General features: G+C 43.6%; 1 protein-coding gene and 1 long non-coding RNA gene across 2 annotated transcripts; both read right to left on the bottom strand.

The window, feature by feature from the left end:
• Positions 1-2,240: 2,240 nt before the first annotated feature.
• Positions 2,241-21,392, bottom strand: LOC120574881 (sphingosine kinase 1). Its single transcript, XM_039825376.1, has 5 exons — positions 20,801-21,392; positions 8,538-8,687; positions 6,157-6,251; positions 5,076-5,191; positions 2,241-3,881 (listed from the first exon to the last, which is right to left on the bottom strand). The coding sequence occupies exons 1-5, from the start codon at positions 21,225-21,227 to the stop codon at positions 2,972-2,974; spliced, it is 1,698 nt and encodes a 565-aa protein (XP_039681310.1). The 5' UTR covers positions 21,228-21,392; the 3' UTR covers positions 2,241-2,971.
• Positions 13,251-16,530, bottom strand: LOC120574882. Its single transcript, XR_005641917.1, has 4 exons — positions 16,326-16,530; positions 15,082-15,111; positions 14,802-14,961; positions 13,251-13,378 (listed from the first exon to the last, which is right to left on the bottom strand). It is a non-coding gene; the product is annotated as an uncharacterized LOC120574882 (long non-coding RNA).
• Positions 21,393-21,858: the final 466 nt, after the last annotated feature.

Raw genomic sequence — 21,858 nt, forward strand, 5'->3', positions numbered from 1 at the left:
GAAAGCCATGATGTCTCTCTCTCATGGGTGGGCCAAATTCTTTGGGCGGGCAAAGCAGAGAAAGGGGAGGTAACCTTGCTCCTTATAACCTCATAAAGCGTGTTTTACAGTAACCATAGCCCAGCTGGCGCGCGCATATGTGACGTCATGAAATAGCCGTGACTATTTATACCCGCGCTGGTGCTCGCGACACTAGTTGCAGTCTTCTCCTGAACAGAGGTGGTGCTAATGAGCAAAGGCTACAGACGTTGCTCTTTCTACGGACTAGAAGAAGAAGAAAAAGGTAAACTACTACAGAACTGGCAGCAGCATTGACGTCAATGCTTTGATTTGATTCGATGACCTACTGCATCGGATCAAGCCTTTCATTCACCATAAAAGAACTCATCTTAACCCTGTAAGTTTACAAGACAGACTTGCAGTCACTCTGAGAGTCCTGGCAACCGGTTGCCGGCGAACTCGTACAGGCCTCATGTTTCCGCTTTGTCGTGAGCCGCTGAAAAAAAAAAAGAACCGTGCGCGACCTCTGCTCGCACACCATAAATCGGGCACGCCGACAGGATATTACGTCATTTTGATGTCACGATGGCGCGCACCACCTTGGATGCGGCTAGTATAATTCACCTTTAAGGAGCAGATTCCAGATCGGCCCATCTGAGCTTTCATTTTCTCAAAGGCAGAGCAGGATACCCAGGGCTCGGTTTACACCTATCGCCATTTCTAGCCACTGGGGGACCATAGGCAGGCTGGGGGAACGCATATTAATGTTAAAAAACCTCATAAAGCGAAATGTTCATGCCATGGGACCTTTAAAGTGGATGTCTGCTTAGTCCATAGCTGTATGGAATAAACTTTTTTTTATGTGCATAACGCAGGTGGTGCAGGTTTTTATTATTAATACATATGAATGAAGTCCAAAAAACTATATTTCAATCATGTTTTAGTCTTGTTGCATTTGCTTTTTGTAAAATTGGCCCCAAGCTTAAAAAAAAAAATTTTAAAATCAAGATTTACATTTTGGGCTATATCGCCCAGCCCTAATGTGTTGTATAATTTTTGTCTATTAAGGAAGTTCAGCCATTTTTCTCTTAGTCAAAGAGAGCGTCCTAAGGAATCAGCTCATTGCATTGACTCTAATGCACACAGGAGGACAATGATGTATTCATCAAAACCTGGGAAATCTAAACAATCAGCATTTTTTTGAACCCCATTAGCCTTTCAACATTCTACTTTTCACTTTTAGCTTGAGAGGTGATTGTGTTATTAGAGTCGGCATCCATTCAGTAATGTCTCTTTTACCCTGTTGACATTCTGTTTTACTTATTTATTTACAATTAAAGAACATGATTTGTTTATAAGGTCAGAAAAGACAGCTCACTCTCTAAGTGATGATATTCAGCTGCTGCATACCTGTGGGTGTAACAGTTCTGGTGCGGTCATCATGACCTAAAATAAACTGGTGTGAGAGAGAGAGAGTGTATGTGTGTGTGTGTGTGAGTGTGGAGGGAGGGAGGGAGGGAGGGCACTGATAATAATGCTAACATTTGCACTCTCCTTTGCTCCGGTGCATTAATGCTCATCCCCGCAGCCCCGACAACCAGCGAAAAAGGCCACACAGGCCTGGAGCAGAGCACTTGACTCCATCCAGCCCACATTGATCGCGCGCCCCTCACCATGCAACGCTGACTGACTGACGGTGTGAAACGCCTGCTCTCTGCACTGAAGTGAGCTTCAACCAGTCTAATAAGTGTTTAGCGCTGAAACAAACTCAAAAGCTTCCATATGATTAAACAACTCTATGTTGCACGCTTTTGCAGATGTAAAGCTTCTTACTAAGGACACATTAGGTGCTGATGGCTCATTAACCAAAGGAGGGAGGAAGAGTACAATCTTAAGAAGGCAAGAGCAGAGGGGATCATATGCACAGTAGCAGACCATGCCCCTCCCCCTCGCTAAGTGCTGCAGAGATGTAAGGGATTTTGTGTGTGTGTGTGTGTGTATATGTGTGTATACGGTATGCGAGGAGCTGTGCATAGGAGGAGGGGGGATGGGGAAAAGAAAGTGCATGTTTATGTGCGAGTGGAGGCGGTTCCTACAGTTTGATGATGGTTGCAGACGAAGCAGGGTAAGAGAACAGACAGGGCATGAAGTGGATCGGCCGGTGGTGCAGGTTTTTCTCTGCTCCGCTAGCACTTCATGTATCATCAGCTGGAAGAAGTTTTCACATACATAAAGGAGGGGGGGGGGGGATTCACGGCTTAGCGTGACTGGATCTGGTATTGTTCCGAGTTTACATAAGCTTTAATCAAAGATAAAAGATTTTTTTCAACATCCAATTCCTGGGGGATTTATATCTCCTCAGCAAAAAAATGCTCCTCTTTACCAGGCTGAGGGGGAGGCAGTGCTGTCAGAGTGGTTGCCCAAGAGGGAGATTGTTGGCCTGGGGTAGTACAGTGGGAAAAGGGGCGTGAGCCTCCCAGGACGGGAAAATGTGCTTCTCTTCACGTGTGTCATGCTTATGAGGTCCGACAGCAGAGTGCACAATGCACTCCTCAGCCACTGCACTGGTATGTGCTGAAACCCCACATATGCTCACGCACACACACACACACACACACACACACACACACACACACACACACACACACACACACACACACACACACACACACACACACACACACACACACACACAATCTCTATCCGTTTCTCTAAGCTGGGACCAGCCAGCAGCAAGAACAACCATCCATTGCTTTGACCCTGAATCAAACACTGAGGGAAAGAGGGGACATTGTGGAAGTCCATAAAAATAAGACACATTGTTTCTGTAGAAAAATAGAGGAATTTCCAGAGGCTGATAATATGTCTTTGGCACTTCTGAAAACACAGCATACAGAAAGAAATTGGCGCTGAATATAAAAGGCCAAACTAGAAAGCGCTACAGCCAGAAAAAGATTAAGATAATCCCAGTTCATCCACAAATGAGTCTGGCCAGTCTTGGGTGGATTTGAGCCTGAACAGGCCCGTACTCCACCATCTCCCCATCCACAGTGATCATGCCTTGTGGAGAGATAGGCTCTAGCCGCAGGGCCTTCACCTTCTCGTACACCAGATGGGGGCAGCCGCATTCCAAGTGGCCGCCCTTCTCCATGGCGAGGAAAAGGCGCAGGAGGGCTGGACGGGAGATTCCTGCTGTCACATAGAACAGGTGAATCACCCCGTCGTCTGCCATCGCACTAGGGACTGTCCACAGGTCCTCAGCCAGGTGGGACTGGTAAATAGCCAGCACCAAGACAAAGCCCTCTTCCTTGACCACTGTCCAGCTCTCTGGGACCGGCTGGTCCAGGCCAGGAAGCCGAGAGTCCTCGGGTGCTCTGGTCTTGCTATCACTCTGGGTCTCAGGTCTATTGGTGGTGATTGCGTTGTTGGAGGAGTTGGTGATGGTGTTGCGGTTGGAATTTGTGCTGTTGTGATTGCGGTGAGAGTTCTGGTTTGGAGAGGCATTGGGGATGAGCCGACAGGGGAGGGAGGAGCAGAGCGAGGGGTGCTGAGGTGTGGAGGGTGGGGGGTTAGCTCTGATGCTCCCTTTGGGAGGTTTTGGCGCCTCCGTAACAGGCAGATACGCTAACCTGCCCTGGTAGACTCGGAGGGAAGCCAGACGCACCAGGGTGCCCATCAGGAAGCGGATCGCTCCGACGTGGCGGTACTTCTCGCTCTCGATGTCCACGTCAGCCACGAAGCCCCAGGCCAGGGAGAGGAAGGAGAAGAGGCGCTGCCGAGAGGCCAGGTGTATCGACACCAGGTCCATGGAGCCAACCAGACCTTTGCACAGCATGAAGCCGCAGCTCAATAAAAGCTCCTCGTTCCACGCTGGGGGGGACCTGAGAGATATAGTTACACACATCAAGAGTTAGAAACAAACATCGCAGGACACAACATCAAGTGAGAGTGTCAGGGGCGTAGCTCAAAATTCTGGGCCCTGTAGAAAGGCATTTTCTATGGGCCTCTCCCTGCATCCACAGCTATTAATTCTAGCATATTTGTGGGCCCTCCTCACATTAGGGCCCTGGGTCCCCTTTTTCCCCCCAGTCCGACGCCCCTGGCCACAACGTTCCACTTCTGGGATTGCTCCGGTGCCGCAGGAAATTCCGCCGGGTGCATGTCTTTTCGCCGATGTCCGTTACCTTCCTCTTTCTTTGTGTTGGAATTTTAAACTCCAGTGGATTTCTGAGGACTATGGTTAACTGCTCCTCAGATCTCTGCAGGGTAAATCCAGACAGCTAGCTAGACTATCTGTCCAATCTGAGTTTTCTCTACGCTCCGTGCGGAGGTAAGCGCCACCCATGACGATTGTGATTGGTTAAAAGAAATTCTAATAAACCGGAGCACGTTTTTCTCCCATCCCAGAATGCTGTGTGGACTAGCCAGACCCTCCTCCGCTCCACAGCGTGTGGATGGTCGAGACTAACAATAAGTATATGAAGCCACCTAAATAGTCATTGAGCACTTTCCCCTTAAATACTGGGTACTCAGTCCCCAGAGTGTTATTAATTAGTATTGCTGTGAGAATTACGTTGCACAACAACTGAGGATGGAGGGGAATACTTGGAAATATGACCACAGTAATCTAATGTCCTGGCTACGGTCCGTCTACACCTGCAGCTTGTAGGGGAGCACAAGTACAACACCCTAGGGTGACAAATATATTCCTGTTTTATTTTTTTCTTTGATGCCCACAGCCACCCAGCAGTTGGAGATGACACCCTGGACACGTGCTGGGTTGACTGGTTGCACAGCTGCACTCTGGACTATACAGTAATCCCTCTTAAAAAGTTTCTGAAGCCATTACATAATTCCTTTGAGAGTTATCAGCAGCCTGATGTGACCTCTGCTGCACAGCGAAGCAGTTCCACTCTGCTCCACTGTCTCTCCTCCCTCTTGAGGAATGATGTGCCCAGTCAGCCTTTAGCATAATTACACCGAAAGGAGATAAATCGTTTTGGGCTGAGGAAAGTTCTTCTTCTTCTGTACTCTTGGTCCATGCATTTAAATGACTCATTAATGGACCGACTCACTGTGAGTAGTGGTGGACAGAGGCAGCCAGGGCATTGCCTGAGCCCCCTGGTAGAATACCCAGAGGGGTCTGGATGGCCTCTTGCCAGTCCTCTCGCTCCATCAGACCATTTATCACCTGAATGAACAAGAACAAATAGGGAAACAGAGACAGATCACGGTCCGAAATGGAAAGTAGTGTATATGTGTGACTAAAAAGTTTAGATAAAATGTGTTTTGATAGCTACAGCTGTGTGTGTGTGAAGTATTGTACTACCAGGGAACCCGAAGCATTTTAAATAACTAAAACAGGGAAGCATGTGCAGAACAAAAACCAAGCCTATGAATCAATGACTGCAGAGATTGTAGGTGTTAGAATCACACACACTTTTTTTTTTTTTATGCGAGTACAAATTAAAGTTTTCCAGGCATATTCTGAAAAGTGTTAAAAATAGAAACAGGGGTGGGAGAGTTTATATTTCCATCTGTGAAATGCTTGAATACAAACTAGTCAAACAAAGACAAAAAGTGAAATACGATACATATTGACATATTTCCTTTTAAAGGTCCCATGACATGCTGCGTTTTGGATGCGTTTATATAGGCCTCAGTAGTCCCCTAATACTGTATCTGAAGTCTCTTTCCCAAAATTCAGCCTTGGTGCAGAATTACAGCCACTAGAGCCAGTCCCACAATGAATCCTTATGACCTCATAAGGAGAAGATTCCAGATCAGCCCATCTGAGCTTTCATTTTCTCAAAGGCAGAGCAGGATACCCAGGGCTCGGTTTACACCTATCACCATTTCTAGCCACTGGGGGACCATAGGCAGGCTGGTGGAATGCATATTAATGTTAAAAAAACATCATAAAGTGAAATGTTCATGCCATGGGACCTATAATGTATGTATTGACTGTATCAAAAAAACTACACATACATTATTCAAATCATAAAAACATATGTTACATGACAATTATTAAGGGAATAAATATAACATTGCGTATTGTATTTCACTTTATATTTTAGTTTGATTTGTTTTTATCCTGGCACTTTGAATCGTATGTGATGATTATCATATCAATAGGCTGGGCTAAAGTCAAAGCACCTCAAACAGCAGCCCATCTCCCGACATGATAACCAGGGCGTCCCACTGCGACAGGTCCGCCTTCCTCACAAGCTCCCGTGCGTGGTTCTGGTGCTCTGAAGGAAAGACAAGAGGAAGAAAGAAAAAGAAAAGAGACAAAACAGGACATGTGTGGGACAAAATAGTGGCAAAATAAAAACAAGGACAAGGGCAGAGAAAGAGACATGCTGCCTTCATCGCCAGCCTCTGGGGTAGGATCAGCGAGATTAGGCAGAAAAGAGGTTCAATTCCCCCTTATCAGGCCAAACATATCACATTAGCCCATCGAGCGGCCACTCAACAGCTCCAAGGCAGCTTAACCGCCCTTCAAACATCTGTGACTGGCAAATATCTGCATGTGTGTGTATTCACTGGATGCATGTGTTCAGTATGTGTGTGTGTGTGTGTGTGCATGTGAGTGTTGGTTAATGCGCTGGCGGAGAACTGAGCTATTTGTTCAGCCTAGTTTTATTGGCAGCATCCTTGAGTGGGTCCCTCTGCAGGGGCTCTCTGTGGGCTCATCCTGCCAGCATTAAAGTCTAACAGTCCTACCAGCCAAGAGTCCCCAGGGTAATATGTGTGTTTGTGTGTGTGTGTGTGTGGGGGAGAGACAGCTTTAGAGAGCGAGAGAGAGGAAGGCAGACAACAAAGAAGTTAGCAAGTATTGATGCACTGCCATGATGAAGGAAATATTTTTTCTGCCCGAGCTCAAGTATTGATTGAGGACAGAACTGAAATATAAACCACTGCCCTCTCTTCTCCTTTCACTTTGCTCAACCTCTACCACACACACACCGACCTCTCATTCCCCGGGTGTTTGTTTGGTGTGCTGGATGTGGGGGTATGATACTGTTTACACACAGACGCACTTAGGAGTTACACTGGGACTCAGCATTTTAAACCTGCCGGGGCTCGGCTTGATGCTTTACTTCCCAAACACTTGGGACCTTATTCAAGGGGTCAGCAGCCAAACACATACATCAACCTAAATTTGATGACGGGGCTTGTGGTTTTCATGTAACCCAACTGTCATGTCCACTGTTGATTCTTCTTTGAGCTGCACAGATTATGGCTGGTGATTACACTCTGTTTGTGCAATATATAAATACACACTTGAAATCTCGGGTAAATTCCAGTTGTTTCACTTTAAATGCAGCGTTCTCGTGTAACACTCTAGTGCCTTCTTCTGAGGTAAACTAGGGTAAAGATGAAGCTTGGTACACTGCAAGCTTCATACAGTATGTAAAAGGTACATGCTGACACAAGAGGCACCTCCTTTGGAACGTGTCCTACCTCAGGCAAAGGCTGTGTGATACATTTATCAAAGAGCTGCATGCTGTATAAATGGGTTGTGCCATTTAATCCACTCATGGTCATGGCTTCTTACCTGTCAAACCCTGCCAAACAGAGTTGGGGTTGGAGTGGAGGCTAAAAATGATGCACTGTCCAAGATTTTTTTTTTCTCTTTTGGCATTAAAGTCTTTCTCTGTTTCCCAGAAGCTCCATGGTATTCAAAGATAGGTCACTTGAAGTGCAGAGCCTCTGATGACAATAACCAACACATGGCACTCTTTAAGGTCACAGAAAGACACCAGCAACTCATGCAGAATGTGGAGCAGCTGGGTCGACTGAAACGGGAATTGAATGTGTATCAGCGCTTGGGTGCCTGCAGATGTGGCCTGTGAATTTGTGACTGCACAAATAATGCATCATAACTGCAGAGGGTGAAATTGCTGCTAAAAATAAAATTTTGTTAGGTGTTTGCGAGCTCTTAGCGTCATTGTCGCATGCTGGGGTTGAAGGTTTAATCCAGTTCATCCTTATTTAATATCTGGGTGACCTTCAGGAGAAGCCAGCTAAATGCATGAACAATAAAGGTCTGCATGTGTACAGTATATAAACGCTACTAGTCTTGCTTTGCCAGACCTTCCTCCACAGCACAGCGGAGAAAGGTCTGGCTAGTCCACACAGCATTCCGGGATGGGAGAAAAATGTGCTCTGGTTTATTGGCATTTGTTTATCTAAGCACCGGAAAAAGCCATGGTGCCTCTAGGAAATAGTCTCAGGAAGGAACTTGATTTGGTGGAACGTGTGTATACGTTCAAAAGTTGTTTTTAAGTCGTGCAACAGAAAACTCAGACTGGACAGACAGTCTCGCTAGCTGTCCGGATTTACCTTGCAGAGATCTGAGGAGCAGTTAACCATAGTCCTCATAAATCGACCAGAGTTTAGAATGCCAACACAAAGAAAGGGGAAGGAAACGGACATCTGGCTGAAAAGAGTGACATCCGGCGGAATATTCGGCGGCACAGGAGCAATCCCGGAGGTGGAACGTCGTGGATATAGACTAGAGCGCTACTGACCTGTGATGACGAGTGTGTAGGGAACAGCGGCCTCAGTGAGCATGCCCTGCACGTGGCCAGTAAAGAGCTGGAGAGCCTGGCCGCGGCCGCTGTGAGGGTTCACCAGAATCATGACTCTGCAGGGCCGACGCACCTCTGTGTAAACCACACCTGAAACAGACAGAGAGAGGTGGATGTGAGCGAAGGCGAGGATAGAGATGAAGCAAGAAGACAAGAGGAGACCTTCTTACATATGATCAAATATATAAAAGAATGTATAAGGACAGGCTGGTCTCTGAGGGTAAAAAAAAAAGAGCATGATATGGTAAAGTCAGAGGCTGCGACAGCATCCAAATAGACGCTGCTTAATGTTAATGTGATGTGCTATTCTTTTAGGAGAGAGGGCTTACAGGTGATTCTCAGTTATAACTGCACTGATTATTTATAGCAATTCTGTGACATTTTATTAATCCTCCTGCTGCTTATGTCAAAAGATTGTGGGATTCACTTCTCTAGCTATGTGTCTGTTCAAGGAATAGTTCCAACATTTCGGGAAATATTTTAGAGTTGGTTTAGAACAGCGATACCACTTTCATGTCTGTATGCTAAATATGTAGCCTGCAGCTGGTTAGCTTAGCTTAAAAAAACTAAAAACTACAAGCACCTTTAAAGTTCATATGTTTAATTCAGGAGCAGTTGACATTCAAACAATGGAGAATCCAGGAAGTGACTGGTCCTGGCCAAAAAAATAGCCTTCTCCTTAATGTCATACGTAGGACCCCGTATGCTCCCCAGATGATATAAGGTGTCTGTAGCTCGAGTGGTTGAGTAGTAGTTGGATACAACACACAAAATGGTTGTAGTGAAATGTATTGAAGATCAAATTATTTCATTGCATTACATGAATAGCTATTACATGACTTTTGCCTTAATGAGTTATAATGAGGTATTGTTCCATCAGGTTTAAATTGTCGTACTGGCTGCTACTAAATGGTTTGCAACTCTTTAAAGTGAATTCGGAGCGAAGCTTAGTCTGGAGGCAGATTTTTCAGCCGTTGCCCTTGCCCTGTAGAGCAGACACAGACACCGGAGACCATATCAGATGAATCAGGGAGGACAAATTCCATTTTGGGGAATGGAGGACAGAAACTTCAGTATCAACTTCCACCATAATTATTTGGCTGCAGGTGTTGCTGACTTTGGTATCACCTGTCAGGCAGACAAAATTACCAGAAGCACAAAATGGGATGGGGGGGGGGATTAAACTCCACCATCTATTAGGTATCATGTAAATGAATGAAGAGAGATACAGTAAAGGCTGTTTTATGCTTCTGCGTCACTCCTACGGCGTTGTGACCCTTTCGGAGTTCTGCGTCGGGGTTGCTTTGCATCACGGTGCATTTCACCGCCATAACGCTAGGGGGTGTGTGGCTTCGAAGTTCAGTGTCGCTTGTGTCTGTGACGCTCACCACCAAAACGGTACTCAGAATGTGCTAAAATATTAATCTTATTTGTTTGGCCTTTTCTTGCTTAGATTTTGTAAAAAGTATTGACAAATAGACACAGTAAAATCCACTGAACCAGAAAGTAAGTCTGAGGTTATGTGCGAGGTGTCTGCCAGCCAGTTTATGTTACGTTAGCAAGCAAACTTTAGAACAACTGCCCACAAAGTACTGCTTGCTGGTGAAGTGCTAATTTCAAAACGTTACTGACATATAGATACTTTACAAACTATAGACTACTAGACTACACTCTAAAAACAAATACTGCACTTTACTTAATTTAATTAGTGAAACATTTTTACACTCAAAAATATTGAGTAGATTACAAAGCTTTGAAATCAAGTAAAACAAACCATAAATAATGAGTAGATTTTAGTAATATTTTTAATCATGTCTGAATGAATTGATTTAGTAGAATTACCAAATAGAATTAAGTAAATATAATTGAAAGATTGTGTAAACCATATAGAAAATATTAGCAGAAGGCACAGAAGAAAGTGAGTAGATACAAGTGAAACCATTAGTATGACATAACTGACTACTTGCCTATGATTTATTTAAAATATTTGTTGTAACTGACTTATTTCTTTTACTCAATTTAATACATTGTATAGGTGTTTTCTACTTGATGTCAATACATGTTAACCTAAAAATATTTAAGTACGACCAAGATCTCACAAAACATGAACGTTTTATTTGATTGCAATGCATGCACATGTGAAACACTAGTAGCAACATCAATGACAAAGTATAGCGCAAATAAGTGAGAAGTGCATAAGGTATCCTATTCACAATGTCGCTAGACACTTATAACAATCTGAACCTGTTAGATGCAAAAACTTGACTCCGGCCATCGGGTATCAATCATTTACACTCAAAAAATACTGTAGTCATCTTTTAGCATTCTACATTTACACAACACATTACAGTCTGCAGGCAGGGTGAGACACTGATTTTATACACATCTACTTGATATAAAAGGACAACCCAGAGCAATGTTTTAAAAGGAATAAACAACTAAATGGCCCAGTCATAAGGAACTTATGTTGTAAATGTGTTTACACCCAAAGACATGGAAAAATAAAGCGTAATAAATTCATTCTTGTTATAAGAATTGAAATCTGCCAACACTTTGAGCCTGACCACACCTGGAGATTGTCTGATTAAATAAAACATATTTTCTCATCTGAACAGCTGCCTCTCAGCAACCTATATGACCACATTGTTTCAGTCTTTGCACCTTTGCTGAAAGGTTTCCGATCCACTTCCACAAGCAAACTCAAAATGTATCATGAGTTTTGGGATATTTCAGATCCAAAGCATAGGGTCAGTGCTAGCAGGAAGCAACAGGATCTGCTAAGATCCCCAAGATGGTTGAGTACAATGGAACCTTCAATGACGATCCCAACATCATTGACCTGTCCACTTTTATTCCGAACAGGTACACAGCCATCACCTGTGCATCACATTGTAAAAGGAAACTGGTTAGAACAGGCAGGCAGGATGTCACCAAAATAGAACAAATCCATTATCATAACAACTAAATCAATCAGTTGTACAAAGATTGTATAGTAAGTTGAGTATTCTTTTAATTAACTTTGGGTTGATTATTTCTGTTATATGCTTAATTTGTTCGAATGTTGGTAAATAAAAAAACATGCAAATAATAGTATCTAGGTCGATACAAATATATAAATAAAGCTTGAATAAACAAGTGACCAGCGCTCTGTGCAGCAGTAGGGTAAATGGGCATTAAACTGTATAAAATAAAAACAGTTATGGTTCAGTTTGCTTTCTATAGTATTTAGATTACACTTTCAAAAATCAACATCAGGCACACCAGTAATGTCTAATTTTCAGTGGACAGCTAGAGCTACATAATAGCTGTGTATTTCTAATCACAACAGTTTAATAAGGGTTCTTTCATTGGTTAAAGAACAAAGAAAATACACTGATGTGATGGCAGAAGCAATAATTTCAACTTTACACATTAATTGTAGGGAGAAGCCTGAAATCCATATATTGGACTCACCTCAAACTCTTTGATCATCTTCACCAAGGTGATTGATGATTGATCATTGATGATTGATCGGATGACTTCTATGGTTTTCTGAATGGAAATTCCACTCTGTTAAGGAGAAAATGTATTCTTTAATGACAAGATACCTATTCACTCAGTGCACATTATGGCCTGGAGAAATATTAAAGCGCTCATATTATGCTCATTTCCAGGTTCATAATTGTATTTAGAGGCTATATCAGAATAAGTTTATATGGTTTAATTATCAAAAAACACCATATATTTTCTTGTACTGCACATTGCTGCAGCTCCTCTTTTCACCCTGTGTGTTGAGCCCTCTGTTTTTGATACAGAGTGAGACATCTCACTTCTGTTCCATCTTTGTTGGGAGTCGCACATGCTCAGTAGCTAGGTAAGGACTACTAGCCAGTCAGAAGCAGAGTATGAGGGCGTGCCCTGACAGTACCTAGGTAAGGACTACTAGCCAGTCAGAAGCAGAGTATGAGGGTGCCCTGACGAGTACCTATGTAAGGACTACTAGCCAGTCTAAAGCAGAGTATGAGGGCGTGCCCTGACAGTACCTAGGTAAGGACTACTAGCCAGTCAGAAGCAGAGTATGAGGGGCGTTCCTGACAGTACCTAGGTAAGGACTACTAGCCAGTCAGAAGCAGAGTATGAGGGCGTGCCCTGACAGTACCTAGGTAGGGACTACTAGCCAGTCAGAAGCAGAGTATGAGGGCGTGCCCTGACAGTACCTAGGTAGGGACTACTAGCCAGTCAGAAGCAGAGTATGAGGGTGCCCTGACAGTACCTAGGTAAGGAGGACTACTAGCCAGTGGAAGCAGAGTATGAGGGCGTGCTCTGACAGTACCTAGGTAAGGACTACTAGCCAGTCAGAAGCAGAGTATGAGGGCGTGCCATGCTAGCAGCTAGGCGAGCATTACAACGTGTGTTACAAAGTGACAGTTTGTCTCTGAAGTAAAGGCTGGACTACAATAGAGCTGTTTGGAGCAGTTTGTGAACAGCGTTTTTCTGTTGGAGATTGTAACTCCGTTTGGGGGGACTTTGGGCTTTTTCACTTTGTAAACCTGAACATGGAAAAAATAAATAAATAAAGGAAAAGGGGAAAAGCCAAGAAGCATAATATGAGCACTTTCATGACAAGCCAGGTGGGGAAAGCAGCAGCTAAACAGAGGGAGTATACTGAAATACCTGTAGGAAATATTCATTTCTGCACGATGTTTCTCTCTGGAAAGGAGTTTAGGGGAATGAAGGTCCAAAATTGACATGAATTTTGCCTCAAGATTTATGGTGGTGATTTGTTGAAACTCTGCGTTGACCTTTAAAAAAAAACAAAAAAAAAACAGAGATTGTGATAATTTAACTGGCTTAACACATAAGTTACAATACATTTCCCTCTTATATTTAGAAAAAAAGACCATCAGGACCAAGAGCTGTACTAGAGCAGTGGTTCCCAACCTTTTTTCCTTGGCCCCTATTCATGTCTAAGAAAAGCTGAGCCCCACGCCAAAACCGAGTTGAGGTAACTCTCGAGATAGAGCCTTACTTTCTTTTTTGATACAGAGGAGTTATCAGCACATATGTTTCATTCATAAAATAGTGATGCTGTAGCGGCAGGAAAAACAAGGATACAAAGAATGGCAAGAAAATCATTCTTAAAAAGGAAGATGTGTTCAGAGTTTTGCCGACCGGATAGGGCAAAAGTTTAATCTATCAACTAGCTCCGCTACCTTCCTCGTTGCTCTGCCTGGTTGTAGCACTATTCTATTACGTGCAGAGGGAATTTGAAAGACAACCGTTTATCCCGCCCCTCGGATCGAGCTCCGTCATAGTGAGTTCCCAGACCCTACACCCCTTGATGTGAGTCTGGCTTGTCAGGCTAATATTCTAGTGTATTATCATAATTTGTTTAACATGTGTACATTCTTGTTTTTTTTTCCTCAACCTCAAACCAAATAAAGGACTCGTGCTCCCGCCCTGTGATCTTTGCCACCCCCCCTTGGGGTGCCCGGACCCCAGGTTGGGAACCACTGTACTAGAGGATTGCAAAGACAAATTTTCAACAAAATCCCTGACAACCATTTCATCAACAGTGCAGTTATTGTGTCAAAATGTCTCACTAAATTTGGAATATACTGAGATGATGATGTGCAGATAAACTGAAGCTGTTCCACCAAGTCATCTCTACATTTATCAGAGACGTTATAAATGCTTTCTCACTTAAGCAAGAAAGAACTGATAACTTTCACAATCCAAATCTACAGTGGCATCCAACTCCACATCAAATGCAAACTGGCTGTCATGGTGTCGAACACTGGTAGAAATCAGAAGTTTTACAATAACATCAGCTTTTAAGTCCTTACATAAGTAGGATTGGTGCTTTCGGCTTGTATGTGTAGCATAACATATGTTAGTTTTGAACTCACAACCATCAAACACACACTCTATTGTTTCTAGTCTTTCAGATGAGTTAATGTGTTGAAAATTATCCTTGGTAGTTCGGAAAACATAAGTCCCAAATTTTACATTTAAAAGCTTTGACATCTTGCTGATTCAGTTTCCACTGATCTGTGTGTATGTAAGCCACCCCAAGTTTTAAAAGAACATGGACAGTTCACACGAATACAAGGAAGAAAATGTCCACGACCTAAATCTCTGTTTCAGTTGGTAGTGTTTAATAAGTCCACCCCTTTGCGGTATGTGACAAATCAGACCTTACACTGCCATCCCATGAGCTGTTACCTTAAAGAGGAATAAAAGCTAGGGAGCCTCGATAGCTAGTGGATCGTGTCCTGTGAGGCTCAGTCCTTTACGCTGTGACCTAAGTTCAAATATGGCCTGCTGTCCTTCGCTGGTGTCCTCCCCTCTTTCTCACACACGCCTTCCTGTCGCTCCAGTTTCTCTGTCAAGTTAAGCATACATCGAAAAAAAGAGATATAAACCTTTATTGCCATAGAAGTTGATAGACTACAGACAATTAACCCATTTACCCACAAAAAGAAAAGAAAAAATAGTAACTTACCTCATATTTTCTTTTTCTGCTGTTTTCCATCTGAAAAACATTTTTTTTATATTTACCAAGGATTAAAACAACTCTTGAATTTAGGATATGAATTTTAAGAACAACTTTCCACAAGAGTCATGAATTGCAATTCCAATTAATGAATACTGCTCCGTTCTGCCAGAGCAATGCACGATTTCCTCTATGACTGAGATTTAAAGATCAGCATGTCATATAAATTAGGACAGAGCCCAGCTTATCCTTCAGTACAAAGAGAGAAAGACCAACAAATGCAAAAACATACAGTAACAGTAAGAAGGCCCTATTGAAATTCAAATATTTCTTCTTCTATTATATTATATATTATATTAATTACATTGTTACTTAATTTATTATATTGTATTCTTGAAACTTTGGAAAGGTTAACCTAACAGTGATAGCAATAAAGCATATTTAATAAAAAAAATTGAGAACAAGTGGGAGACAGATGCCTTGTAGCGGTTTAGGGAGGGATTGCGCAACAGCTGTATTGACACTGAGCTTCAGGATAGAACTAAATAGGTTCTGCTTTTATTGTGACAATCGCCCGACTCCACCACATGCGTGGCTGACTAATTCATTAACGCTACATTTACGTCAGGATTTCCCACAGAAAAGCCTCCCACCTTAACTACTGATGCTGCCCGACCCGTCATAGTCCCGCGGCCGCATTCGCCGTTCGGCAGCGGCCATCGGCGTCTGCCGGTAATTATCGCGGGCCCCTCCGCGCTTTTGACCGCTGGGGGGAGTGCCTTTCACTGTCTTTGTGGTATAACCCTGTCTCTGATTTTGAAGAAAGTCAAAGTAAAAGAAACATTAGCCTCGACAACTAGCTAGGGCCTAACATCACGTTCAATTAAGTGACTTGAGCAAGTAAAAAATATTTTGTCAGACCTGCCTCCAACTTAACTAGACCTACAAGGTGCAAATGTGTTGTAGTTATACAAGTTAGAGACTAATGTTAAACTGTAAGTAATATCAATGTGGCTAATGTAGCTAAGCTTAGCTGTAGCTAGCCTTCTGAAGAAAATGCATAGCATGTGCAGACTCAACCATAGATATATAAGACTCAACTAGCTAGCTAGCTAGCTAAAGTGTGCTAACAAGTCAAATTAGCTTTGGCAAAGAATGACTTCGACGTGACAGTAATGTTGGTCGACTGATATTTCATGCTGCTTCTGTAACTGAGATATATGTAACTTATTATTGTGTTAAATGTTACTTACTTGAGGTATTGTCGGTGGAGTCCAGTAAGACCGTGGAGTAGCTGAGCCCGCCATGCCACATCCCTGGTGTCGGCTCTCTGAGCCAGAACCGTTAGGAAATGACGTCACGTCCTACCCACTTACTCGTTCTTTTAAGTTGTTTAGTAAAGTCTCCAAAAATATTAAGTTGAGTTGTCTAATAATTGTAGTTCTTAAAACTAATTGCTATTCATAGTGTATTCTTAAAAATGTTGTTGAAACATACAGTAATTATTACAAATATCCAAACAATGTAATCGGTCAGTCAAGTCATCATTTCTTTTTATTAAATAAACTTACTTACTACATGTATATTTTACACAAAGATTGCTGTTTGAGATTCACTCATGGATTTTGATACAGTTAACCCAAATGCTCATCATAATGAAGGTCAGTATTTTTTTTAAGCAAGAATACCTTTTTGTAACTCTTACATTTACAAGTCCCTTGAATTATTTTTTTGAGTGTATCAACACACAGGACAAGTTGACGAATCACAGTCCTTGCGGTCTGCGTCGCCTCGACGCAAAGTTACACATTTTTGGAGGTGCACGTCAAGCTATACGGCGGAGGGTTCGGAGGGGGGTTCACGGCGACGTAGAGGGGTCTGTGGGGGTACGCCATTGATTCCACGCAGAAGCATAAATCAGCCTTAAGATGCCAGATGCCTTGTTGTGACACTGTGACAACATCTGTCTACCTTGTCTGAGCTGTCTGAGCCTTATAAAAGTGGTGTAACCTGTGCTGCACTGATGCAGTACTTGCACCCTCTACCTCATTTGGCCCATGATGATAGGACTCTGCAGAGGTACAGAAATATCTCAAAGAAAGAGGTGTTATCCCACCAGGAAGAGTGAGGACAGAGTGCGAAAACACACAGGCACATGCCAAACTCTGCCTCCATTCACCCACACAGGGATACCATTGTTGTTTTTTTTTACTTTTATCAGAGTACAATGAGGCTTTCAGACACAAAAGGTCCTCTCTAAACTTCCAGAATATAGCAGAAACTGACGGTAAAAGAGCTTGCGTATCAGGTTATGCACTTAAGTGTGCTTACAGTTAATAATAGTAAACCCACACATACCCTTGTGTCAACCCTAAACAAATACAGATCAGCACCTTTACCTGGAAACGTGGACACTGGAATTCAGGACGCATAGAGCACAGATGGTTTTTTATGTCTTGTCCAGCACCTTCAGTAGCCTGCATGGCTCCAGATTCTCGGAATCACTGCACATATTGTTCGTGTGTGTGTGTGTGTGTGTGTGTGTGTCTCAGGGTTTGAGCGTGAATGTGAAATCTGTCTGTGATATGAAGTGACATACATCCTGCCCGTCACACCGAAAAGCAAACTTTCAACTGCAGTGTGTGTATTTCACAGGTACAAGTGGGTAAACACACACAGGCAGCCAGGTGACAGGCAGACTGAATGTGACAGTGTTGACAAGTGCTGAGCTGAAAGAAAAGAGTTACCATCTCGCAGCCACAAGTGCATCACCAGTGCTGATTGTCAAAAAAAGTACTAAATAAAGATGCTATGTACCTTCAGTATCTATATACTGCAGCACAGGTGGGATATGTTATTAAAAGATGACGCACTTCAAGAAACCTCTCGGAGCAGAAACAAATATGTGGGCTTTGCAGTGAAAGACGTCCTGTTCAGGAGTAGCACTATATCCAGACTGGACTCATGTGTCTGCAAACAAGCTGCATTAGTTGCAAGGTTGGGTGAGTGTTTGCTGGAGACGAGGGGAGGAGGTTTAAAGGGTATAAACACAACTGCCCACTGAGGCATCACCAGGATGGGGGGGGCGGGTTGAGGAGGGTGGTTGTTGACAGACCATCACAGCCGCGTGTCACGGCGCAGGAGACGAAAGGCTCCGGAGGGGCCGAGATGTTGGCTGGGGTGAGAGGTCGCCTGGTGACGCATTTAGCTCTTGTCTCCTTCACTGAGGAGGCCACGGTGGCTTCAGCAGAGCCCCCCAGGGAGGAGAGATCGCACACTGACAGACACACACCTGACCCTGCGGCTGTTGGAAAACAGTGGCTTTTGTGGGAGCTGAACAGACTGCAATCCCCTTTTGGCACAGGAATAGCTCGTATAGGAATTTGCCATGTTAAGGGATGCACTGGGGTCAGACACAGAAGTTTGGGGAAAAATCTAAATAATCCACAATGTCGTCATGACACCGCCGCACAAAGGGAATCAAAAGAATGTCAAATTCAACAATGAATACATGTTGAACTGGTCTCCTGCCAGCTGTTTGAAAAGCAGAAAAGGACACAGCCAGTAGCAATGAAGGCAGCCACTAGTAGACAAAGTCAAAGCTAGTAACCATCATCTCTCTCCTCTGCATGCATTCTCACTGATATCTGTCAACTATCAGGGGAAATACTGTAGCAGACCATTAGCATGTGCAGGACCGTATCATAGGGTATGCACTTCATTATTTACGACTCATTCATTCCAATTAACCTGCAGAGAGATTAAACACCCTGTGAGAGTATCGGTGCAATCACCCAATCTAAATTAGTAAGTAAATAAGTAGTCATTGTAAACTATACCTTCACATGTTAAATGCCATGTTTATCCACTTTATTCTTCAGTGAGTCACAGTGATACCTCTCTGACTAAATACCAATCTTGCGCTGCAATTGCACTTATAATCCAACCTTTCCAGCTGCAATACCAGATGAGATGGCACGCAATTAATTTAGGGGGTAAATACACTATAAGGGGATTAGTGAATCACACTGACCTTCATCCACCCTCTCCGACAAGGCAGTAAAGCAGCAATTCTGCTGCATCTATTACCACAACATTACTCATTTAAATCGCATATCATATTCTGTTAAATACTGTATTATTTGCTGGATCTGGAATGCTAAAATTAGCTTATAAATTAATTATATGATCTTCACTAAGACGCACGCATGTGTTCAAAAGAGGCACAAAAAAAAAAAATCTGGGATGAGAGACCAGGTTGGAAAACTGTTAGATGTCGGAGTTGGTTCATTAGTATGTGTGATTTAAAAACCTCCCATGCTGAAGCTCTTTGATGAGTCCAGTGTGAGGACAGTGACGGGGTAGGGGCTGGGGGGGCGCCACCCAGTTACCTCTCAGGTTGCCATCTGCCTGCCTGCCTGCCTGCCTATACAGGGCTGAAACCCAAACTCCTTCTGGCTGCAGACCAGAGCGAAGGTGATGTTCCTCATCACACAGAAGCCCACTGTCTCTCTCTCTCTCTCTCTCTCTCTCTCTTTTATTACCTGTTTGCACAGTACACCTGGAGGCTTATTCCTTATCCCACTACTAAAACTTTCCTCCATCTACGGCAACCAACATTCCAAATTAGTCACTGTCAAGTCAAATATCCGCTTCCTCTTTGATCTGCATGCTCTGACTGCCCAGGAGTGCATGCCTGCTTTATATTTCTATGAGTAAAAGGATATTACCTGACCTGACATAGCTGATTCTGAGTTTGTTCCCAAATGATGAATTATTTTGGGACCCGAACAGCTTTGTCTCATCATCAGCAAGTATCACCACTTCCTCCCAAATGAGTGATGGGGGTAATTAGCTGCATAAACACTTGTTCATATATTCATGTTAATAATGAATATCTCATTGTATACCAGGATGGAGCGCAGAGAAGCTAATGAGATTGGAAGACAAAGGAACCTGAGGACAGTCTGCATTTTAAACAGAGCGAGACATGACGAGACCTAATTAGACGTAGCTGCTGCAAAAGCAGGGTGAAAAGCAGGCTTTGTTTTGATGTGATTTTTTCCAGCCGTTAACAATAAACTCTCAGTGGGAATTTGAATAATGAAGGCTGAGCGGCTCTCTGCTGACAGAGGATCAGTAGAAAATCTAACTATTTAAGTTAGTCAGTTTTGTGAGAGTGTGTGTGAGTGTGTGTGTGTGTGTGTGTGTGTGTGTGTGTGTGTGTGTGTGTGTGTGTGTGTGTGTGTGTGTGTATTTACAGCAGGGTCCAAATCCAGAATCATCCCTCTCATGGGCTGTTTGAATGAATGAGGAAGCTGTAATTGCTGCTGGCATATCACCTTTCACTGCAGGTAGAAAGCAGATGGAATCTGCCAAACCTGTTTTTTGGCAATGGAAAGGTGTACTGGTTTCATGTGGGGCTTTGTGAGAGTCAGCTCATTCTACTTACCGGTTAGTCTACTTTTAATTGCTCCCTCAAAGGCTCACCTAGACTTGTGTTAGGCTATATAAAAAGAGAAGTCACTTAATCACTGTAATGACCATCAGACTATTTATAGGCTACCTGTGACTGAGCTGATTGTACACTTGATGGTGTTTTATCATCTTCACATAAAACTATTTGATAGTCTTCTCCTTAGATATGCTATCTGTAAAAAATAAAGTTGAATATAAATCCTTCAAGCTTTTAAACTGATGTGTGGCCCATGTGACCCAGAGTGCTCACCGTCTCTCCGGGGCGCCTGCAGCACGGAGGCATCTCTGATGGCACGAGCCCACCTCTCCGCCTCCTGGAGGTTGGCGAGCGGGTCCTGGACCAGCGCGACCCGAAAGCACTGCTCCACTCTCTGCCGGGCCACTCCGGCGCTCATCCAGCGCCTCTTGAACGGGTAGAAATAGGCTGTAAAGTAGGCGCCGACGTCCGCGCTGTCCGGCCCTCTGTAAGCCCGGCAGCCGACACAGTCGGTCAAGTTAAAAACCATCTTAGTCCGGCCGGGTGATGAGGAGATCCTCTGGACGGTCAGAGCGCTCTCCGTCAAGCTCACCGAGTACCGGACCCCGTCGTTGAGCATGTCGGTGAACTCTCCGTACAGCACGCCTACGACCCCGTTCCGCTGGCGGGATGGGTCCGGTTCAGAGGCGTCTTTCTCCATCCCGGGCGGAGAGAGCGACGCGTCCCGCAGGCCGGTGTGCGGATGGCGGTGCGGTGCAGACTGTGCTCCTATCAACCTGCTGTGGGACTCCTTGAGTGTGATAACAGCAGCTTTCCAGTTCAGAGTCTCTCCCTAGTGACTGAAAGGGGAATGGTAGTGATGGAGCTGGAGGAGCGCGCAGCTGACTGCCCTGTCTCCAAGAGCTCCTGAGGAAACCAGCTCATCTATCTGAACAATTTCAAACATCTGCTTAAGCTTATTATGTAGAGAACAATTCACCAAATAGGTCTATACAATAAACTTATATTGTCTTAAATTCCAAATGTTTTTGACTCACACAAATCATTCCTTCTTCTAGGATAGGCCTACATGACAGAGAATATTTTAATATAACAACGACCATAATCTAATTTCTAATTACATAGGCTACAGATTATGGGCGTGAAAGATCATCCATGATAAAAAAATGTTTTTAACTCAAAGTCGATTTACTAGCTTTTCTGGAGCTTTCCGCATTTGCAGATAGCAGATAGTGGTTGAAAGCTCCGGAGAACACGTGTGAGTGGACCTTGAGTTGAAAGTTTAATTGTAAAACAACATTATCTTTTAGAGTTGATTCCTTTTTATGCAA

Source organism: Perca fluviatilis, chromosome 15 (assembly GCF_010015445.1).
Source record: "Perca fluviatilis chromosome 15, GENO_Pfluv_1.0, whole genome shotgun sequence".
Lineage (NCBI taxonomy): Eukaryota > Metazoa > Chordata > Actinopteri > Perciformes > Percidae > Perca > Perca fluviatilis.